The sequence below is a fragment of the Amphiura filiformis genome, chromosome 3, assembly GCF_039555335.1.
Source record: "Amphiura filiformis chromosome 3, Afil_fr2py, whole genome shotgun sequence".
NCBI classification, from domain to species: Eukaryota; Metazoa; Echinodermata; class Ophiuroidea; order Amphilepidida; family Amphiuridae; genus Amphiura; species Amphiura filiformis.
The window spans coordinates 40,033,049-40,041,265 of record NC_092630.1 but is presented as its reverse complement, the minus strand read 5'-3'; the positions used below and the strand labels follow the sequence as shown (position 1 = coordinate 40,041,265).

Sequence of the window (8,217 nt, the reverse complement as noted above, 5' to 3'; positions counted from 1 at the left end):
GATCTGAAAATGTTCATATAAACAGGGTTCGAATTCGTTTAAAAATGTTGTTTTGGGCTAATTCATCATTTATAATCAGGATACTTCCATATACTAAAGCACTATAAAAAGTGCTATACAAATGCAAAATTGGGTAGCAGTTACTTTAAAATAAGGAGCAAACTGCTATGCGATACTACCAAATTCGAACCCTGCATATAAATCTGGTAAATATACTTTGACACCATAGATAGTGTCCACAATACATCAACTATATTAAAATACATATCCTGCAGTACAATTTACATGTATTTGATTGGCAATACGGGTAACTTCAGTAAGGATTCTAAAGATTTGAACATGATAACTATTTTAAGAGTGTGCAGACATGTACACAGCTACTTCTGATCTCACACCACCAAATCAGAGTCCCATAGAGATATGTGCTAAATTTGCCTTAAGAAACATCATTTTTTCTTCACAGGAGCGACTCAGTTTTAAGTGACAGCTATGATGGTTGAAATCAGCCCTTGCCTGATCCCTCTGGCTGGGAAAAAATATAGGTTGACCGTCATTATTTTTTACGACTGGCCCTCAAAGTCTACGATGTCCGGGAATTTCCTATTTTTCAGGCAAAACCATGCCAGTGTTTCTGTAAAGAAAAGGCTGCTTAAAATCATTAAAAGTTATTCGATCTCTCCCATCTGTGGTACACTTGCAGGAATTAATATTAGCAATCATGACCAATCCAAATTTGGCTAAAATTATGCAAATTTCTGCTCATTTTAATCCTTAAATTCAGAATGAATGGGTTTTTCTGAGAAGTGAAATTCAAGGGCACACAACCATATATGGTCATTTTCACGGTAAAGGGTGTAACTTTTGATTTTTAGGGTCAAAATTTCAAACCACTTAAATATGTTTCTGTTTACTGTAATCATGCATAGAAGCAACTTAAATTCCAGTAAAATAGTGTTTCAAGGCTTAAACCTTTTGATTTCTGATAAAAAAATTGACATTTCCATAACATTTTGGTTAAAATCTAATAAAAAATGTATTTTACATAAGCTCAGAAAATTATGACATGAAAGCTGGAATACATGTGAAATCCCATTCCAAAGTAAGTCAACAGATATAAGTTAAATTTTATACCATGTTTTGCTATGTTTGTAATTGCAATTTTGAAAATTTTTAACATCAAGGGTCATTTGCAATGGAAATTTCCCAACCTTAAACATATTTTTTAAGTTTTAATTGGGTTCCTAAAATAATTTAAATGTCTAACTTCATGTACAAATACTACTTGATGAAAGGAACCTCCCAGCCAAGTTTCACAGAAATTGGAGTTATTTTTTAGAATTGGCAATTCAAGCGATTTGTGTTTCGGAGGCTTCAGTTAACAACACAGGTGATCATAAAAGTAAAATATTTGGCTAACTAGTACAAGTTGACATGAAAAAATAGGTAAAAATATCACAATTACCAATTTTCATGCTTTGCTTCTAAGTATTGAATTTCAGTTGTGACAAAAATTAAATTATCACAGCAAGTCATTTTTTTGTTTCGGAGGCTTCATGTTTACAATGGTTAAACAGGGCAGAAGGAGTGTTTTTGAAAACAACACTGGTGGGATCATCTAAGCTGTTATTTTCTTGTGTGTATTGAATCAATGATTCTATGCGGCAGATATTGCAGATTTATAACATGATAATTTTTCACCCATTTGTTAAGTATGGTGTTATTTGCATGTGAAGCCTCCGAAACGGGCTTTCTTGGATATCAGTATATTTTTCAAGCATTAACCATAATATCAATTTTTTTTTTTTTTTTTGACATTCTGCACATATCATGCAATAATTACAATGCAGATATCAATATGGAACATACCAATTTAGATATGCATAGATGATAATTAAGTTTACTGTTGTTTCGGAGGCTTCATTTGTTTCGGAGGCTTCAATTGTTAACGGAAAGTTTGTATTGGGTCCCATTTTCAAACGGTGATATATATCTCCATGATTTAAAAACAAGTGACTTGAGGATCTACTTTGCTACATTTTGATAAATAGATTGGATGAGCTCTTTTATTTATATTTGCCCAAGCTTGCTGAACAGTTTGTTTCGGAGGCTTCAAAAAAGTTAACGGAAAATCGGCTCTTTGAAGTCAAGATTTTATAAAAATTTTAAAAGCTTGCAAATCAACTAATTTTTGTTACCCATTTCAAGTTAAGATATCAACTGTTATGAATCAAGAAGAAGTGAAGAAATAACCAAGAATTATGAACCAAAGCTATACCCACAAAGTTTGTTAACAATTGTTAACGGAAAATGAAGCCTCAAACGACAAATATCAAGTCCGGTTCTCAAAAATACAGGGCTGTTCACAATTAAATCTAATGTGGCAGTGTTTACTGAACATATGACCGTACTTTCAGGATAAGAAAAATTATCCATGAACTAACTGAAGAAAACACAGGGTTTTACAAAAATGTTACTGTTTTTTACAGTTTTTCAAAATGGCAATATTAGTAGGCATATCACCTCAAAAATAATCGCAGCAGAAACATGTTATTTAATGTTCCTACATTATTGAGCTTTATTAAAGCTTCAAAAATCAAAAAACAGAATTGAAATCGGTCAATGCATTGTGACGTAGTGTCAATTTAAGATGCTCGTAGATGGAATGAAATCCTGCCACAAATGGCTGTAATGACAAAATTGGCACATTTTAAGATTTTGAAGGTATATTTGGACGCTTGCTTGAAAAAGCAGCGTTAATTTAAATATCACATGTTAAATGCATATCTTTCCTGACTTCGTTACAGAAAACAAAATTAAAAAATCTATCATTGAATAATTATAATAAATTAACCAAATATACTATTTTAGTAATTTCGGCCAATCTGCAGACAAATTAAATCTCAAAAAATGACTAAGTTCAGCTAATTAATATGCAAAATTGATGCCAAGAGAAAACCGTACATGATATAAAGGTGCGTTTTTTTTTGCACACATATGTATACAAAGTTCTTTCAATTGATAACAAAAATACACAAAAAGTAATTAATTATGCAAATTAGGTAATTACAGCTAATTATGTATTTATGATATTATTATGCAAATTAGGCATGAGTAATTTTAGGTTTTTTCAATATTTAATGAACGTCTGTTCATTCATCATAAATTTTTTAAGTATGATCACATGTGTGGTGTGAAATCTCTACTTCTGCTAATTTTAAGCCTAAAATTAGTTTTGTACATGTGTTTCAATGTTATTGGGCCACCAATTCAACATATTTGCACTACCGTACCTCACTTCTGACAGAATTGACACTTGCGGGATACAATTATTTCATGTTTTGTATAGCCACTTCTTTTTACAAATCTAACGCCAAATAAAGCTCAATGATTACTTATAGGCATGAATAATATCCAACCAGCATGCATCTATTTGACCTAGTATACATGTACTGTCATGCTAAATGGCTGACTTTCATACACAAGTGTTCAACATCTGGCTACTAGAGCATCATACAGACTGCTTCTTAAAAGCAATAACTATCGAGACAATGATTAAATTAAGTACAACATAAATATAACTTTGAATTACATTCCATTGACTTGACTACTTTGATCTGAACTTGAGTCTCCCCTATCGTCCTCTGGTGGTGATGTTTTTGTGTGCGCCTTGGGTGCATATTCTGTGATGAGTATAGGAATATTGTTCACTACGACTTGTGTGGTTATACCCGAGCTTCTGTCAACATTCTTTAACCTTGGTCTGTAGAACAAAGAAGAACATAGAACAAGAATATGAAAGCTCAACAACAATATGACACTGCAAAAGATGTCTTTAAATACATAATATTATGTGTATCGCTAAATTTGGTACTGCCACACATTTGACCAGGCCGCGAATGCGGGCCCTAGCCCTCAAAATTATGCAATATCCCCTGGATATCTCGGTATCAACTTTTCGTACACAACATGCTAGACATGTATCGTGATGAGAAAAACACTAGGGCTTGCAAATATTTTAACTTTTTTTTGAAGCCTGTATCAATGGGACCATCCCAGGAATAATGGATTGCTTTTTTGAGATACTGGCTGACAGTACACACATTATAAAGTCTGCACAAAAAGTAACTCGGTTGTTATAAATATGCCTATAGATTCAGAACAAATAATTGTTTTCACAATATTTCAACATAGAGAGAAGGATGATTTATTTACAAGCATTTTGATAACCCCATTCTTCAAATGTCGTTCAATAATAACAACACAGTAGAGCTTTTGCAGAAAAATACCAGAATTTAAAAGTTGCAGTTTACAGCGATCAATGGTTATAATGCCAGCACTGTAAACATGTAATGCCCGCCATTATCTTCGCGCTTACTTCAAATCAATACAAATAACTGCAACTTTTAAATTGGGGTATTTTTCTTTCAAAACACTGCTGTATTGTCAATATTGAACAAAATTGGACAAATGGGGTATCAAAATGTGCGTAAATAAATCATCCTTATTTTTATGTTGAAATATTGTGAAACAATTATTAGTTCTGAATCTATAGGCGTATTTATAACAGCCGAGTACTTTCACAGCTAAATACCTTCTCTTAGAACCAGGTTTCCTACTAGTGCTACTCTGTGCTCCTGGACTGCCACTGCTACTACTGCTACGATTAAGGACTTTTGGTCCTTGCAGCGTTGGGGCCAGATACTGTTGAGCCTGCTGCTGAGCTACCAATTGGGCATTTATCCTTGGTTTCCTGCAGGAAATAGACAATAAAAAACACTCAAATCCTATCACTTTCACACATTACTGCAATGCTATTTATCTACATGTACCTACATGTACTGAACTTTTCTGTCTTCAAGGGTTCACAGGATTGCTGGAAAAAATCTCTATGCATTAAAGTGCAGGGTACCATCGTATTGGTCATAACCTTATTTTGACCAATTTTAGCATTAAATTGCATTAAAATTGCAAATTGTCACGCAAAATAAGTTTCACACACATTTGTCCCGCTGAAGTCATTCTGGGAGCCGGTCAGCAGGACGACTGGGAAATTGTGGTCCCTTTGGAAATTTTGCCTGTTATTCTGCAGTTTTGGTAAGCAACAGCATTTGTGTTAAATATGCTGTTTGTTGCACTCGCACTATATTTTTCTTCTGAAATTTGGGTCACACTTGTCACTACACACAGGAAAAAAGTTTGGGATGCCTTGGTTTGATTAGTAATAGATGGGTATGTACAACAATGTATAGTCTGTTTTGTTTGTCAATATCACAATGTTATGACACAGAATAAAACAAGTTAACATACATGCCTGGAAAAAGTGGGGAACTTGGGAACCACGTTCCCAGGAAATTTTGCTATTTGGAGGGAAATTTGTGTCTTCTAAACAAAGAAATACATAAGAAATAATGGGAACATTTTCAATACTGGAGGGAAATTTTGCAAACTTGGAGGGAAATTTTGATTAAGTTCCTGGGAAATATTGCATTTTTTCCAGCCGTGTTAACATACCTTGTTGATGTCCCTTTGCGTGTATCACACATATCACATTTAAAAGCCTCTGCATTGTTGCGGAAAGTACACACACTGCAATCCCAATATCTGCCTGCATCCGGTGACCGAGACGTTCTCTTAGGTCTCCTGTCAATATAAAATAGTGCATTTAATTATTAGCATACCGGATTACCTGTACACATATCTATGGAGGTTGACAACATTTAAACAAGCTATGCTGTCTTTACTAGCAAACCGCAATCGATTCGGTCACAAATGTTACACCTTCATTATGCTCTAAATTTACACAAGTTTGCATATGCACCAAATTTATACAACTTGACTATATTTCCGACTTTTTATGTGAGGAAAAGTAGGATATAAAGGGTGTATCAAAATAAAGTATACAGTTCGAAAAATGCCACTAGATTAAAAAGTATGAGGTATTTGGTCAAAATACAAGTTGGTAGCTAAATCAACATCTTGTCCTCCGAACTGTAAAATAACTGGCTTGTGACCATTAATAAGGACACGGTAGCTATTGTTGTGAGCCGTGTAAAAATGCACTTGCGCGCAAGTCAATTAGAATTTAACGAACTGTATAAAAGTCTAAAGACTCACTTGGTCATGTGACATGTTGGTACCAGAGTCAGTGGAAACAATGAAAAATAATAACACCAAGAAGGACTGCCGGTTTTACTACAGCCTTCAAATGCAACTTAGATCCTTCACAGTTTTTATCCCACCTCGTACGCTACATTGTACACTAGCCCGAGGTACTCACACCTCCGTCACTACGATTTCCACCTTGTCCTTCTCCGTACGAAGGTCTGAGGTTCCTGAGCCTATCTGGTCCAGGGTACACAGTATCATCAAATTTTATTAACAAAATATCACTTCTTACCGTTCCTCACATGAAGATAACACTTAATTCTTAAAAACAAAACATATTTGGCGCATGTTTGAAAATTTTGGGTACATCTGAAGACTGTAAAATGATCAAATTTGTGACCGTAGCGATTGTCGCCATACATAACAAAATAGAGTCAGATATAAACACGATGGCCATGGTGGCGAAGAAATTTTTTTTTTGCTGTGAAATGCAGATTTAATGAAGAAAAGAGATGCAGGAAGTCTTCGTAGTGTTACTTTTAAGGATTATATCACAAATCAACAAAATGTGAGTATTTTTTTTACGAATGCAGATTGCAGGGTGAATCGTTGAGTGACTTTGTCTTTGAAACTGCGAATCAAGTTCAGTGCGGCTGCCTCCTTGTGCCCCGGTTTGTGCAATAGTACGGAAGTCATGGCCCTATGACGAGGAAGGAACAAGTAGGCTAGGGCCATGACGTGTCGCTGTCGGGCTAACTGTAACGCCTAACGGCAGTGATGCTGCGCTACTAACAGTCCCCACGCCTGCGTCATGCGATTGATCGACGAATCCAATCAGAACCCGACTTCATGAATCATGTTTACGCCGGAATTTACGCCATAAACTGTGCTAAAATAAGTAACAACTGCGAAGGAATTTTGCAAATGATATTGAGAATAGGTACCTCAATTTTAATTGTCTTACAAACATTATTTTCTTCACCCAACACAACTGCAGCACGGGTGATGAATTCTGCAACCAACACGAACGATCAATCATTAACATGATAATATAGCCCAATAAAATGATAATTTAGAGTATTTGGATATAATCAATGCATACGAACCCGCTTGGACTCCTTCTATGGTCCATTATGCCTCCACGTCGGCTGTGGTGTTCCCTCATGAGGCTGATTTCACAAGTTTTAGTACACCTCCGAAATTCCCGAAAGAATCACTTCTGAATTCGGCAGACTTGTCACAAAAGGTCACATGTGCCAATTTAACCAATGAAATAGCTTACTCGATAATACGAAACAAGAAGTGACATTTTAAAAGATAAGTGTCCCATCTAGAAGGAATTCTTAGAAAATCTCGTAGAATTTTGATATTAAAGGCCCTTTCAGTGATTTCACAGGAACATTTAAAAAATGGAAATTTGTCAGAGTTGCTTAGAAATAAAGAATAAGTCTACAGAATTTCATTAAACCACTTTTCCCTGAATACATCGACAAATTAGTCAAAAACAGAAGTTTTAGAAAGGTTTTCTACTTCAACTCAGATCGACTCGAGAAAATCGAGATTTTCGTACAGTGCGCCACCAATCGACTGGAAAAACTTCCTAGTCCAGTGTTTCTAACACGGGGAAGTAGAGTCTAAATTCATGAATTGATTTAAAACAGACGCTTCATTTTTGTAGTAGAAAACAAAATAAGCATTAAAGGTCACCGAGGCAAACTAACGGTCAATTCAAATATGAAAAACAGTTAAAATTGTGTATTTTGTTTAAAATAGTAGCTACTGATGTAATAAGTAGTAGAAACAATACGCAACGCGTGTTGGTACGGTGGAGATGAGCTTCTTTCGATCTCGTCGGACTTTTTGTACTGTCAGTACCAAAAGTCCAGATTCATGTAAATGCTTTATTTTGTCTAAAATACACGGCTTTCGACCGAACCACTAGCAGGCTATGTTAGCACATCTATGCCAATTACAAAGGTACCAAAATCTGAATTTTGATGATTTTTACGATCGTCCGGATGAGCAAATCACTGAATGGGCCTTTAAATTAGAGGCTCTGCAAATTTGTGGAGGTGGGTGTGTGTTGACGGTGGGGTGTGTGTGTGTGTGTGT

The 8,217-nt window shown here is 35.2% G+C and overlaps 1 protein-coding gene across 1 annotated transcript; it reads right to left on the bottom strand.

Annotated features, from left to right (window-relative positions):
• Positions 1-3,196: 3,196 nt before the first annotated feature.
• Positions 3,197-7,350, bottom strand: LOC140147692 (YY1-associated factor 2-like). The gene is made up of 4 exons (XM_072169459.1): positions 7,212-7,350; positions 5,512-5,640; positions 4,592-4,750; positions 3,197-3,760 (listed from the first exon to the last, which is right to left on the bottom strand). The coding sequence occupies exons 1-4, from the start codon at positions 7,268-7,270 to the stop codon at positions 3,586-3,588; spliced, it is 522 nt and encodes a 173-aa protein (XP_072025560.1). The 5' UTR covers positions 7,271-7,350; the 3' UTR covers positions 3,197-3,585.
• Between the last annotated feature and the right edge of the window lie 867 nt (positions 7,351-8,217).

Excerpts from the sequence above, each read along its gene's own strand:
- LOC140147692 (XM_072169459.1), bottom strand. The coding sequence starts at position 7,270 with ATGAGGGAACACCACAGCCGACGTGGAGGCATAATGGACCATAGAAGG. Across the intron at positions 4,751-5,511 it reads CGCAAAGGGACATCAACAAG|GAAACCAAGGATAAATGCCC; the intron begins GTATGTTAACAC and ends TATTTCCTGCAG. Across the intron at positions 3,761-4,591 it reads AAACCTGGTTCTAAGAGAAG|ACCAAGGTTAAAGAATGTTG; the intron begins GTATTTAGCTGT and ends TTTGTTCTACAG.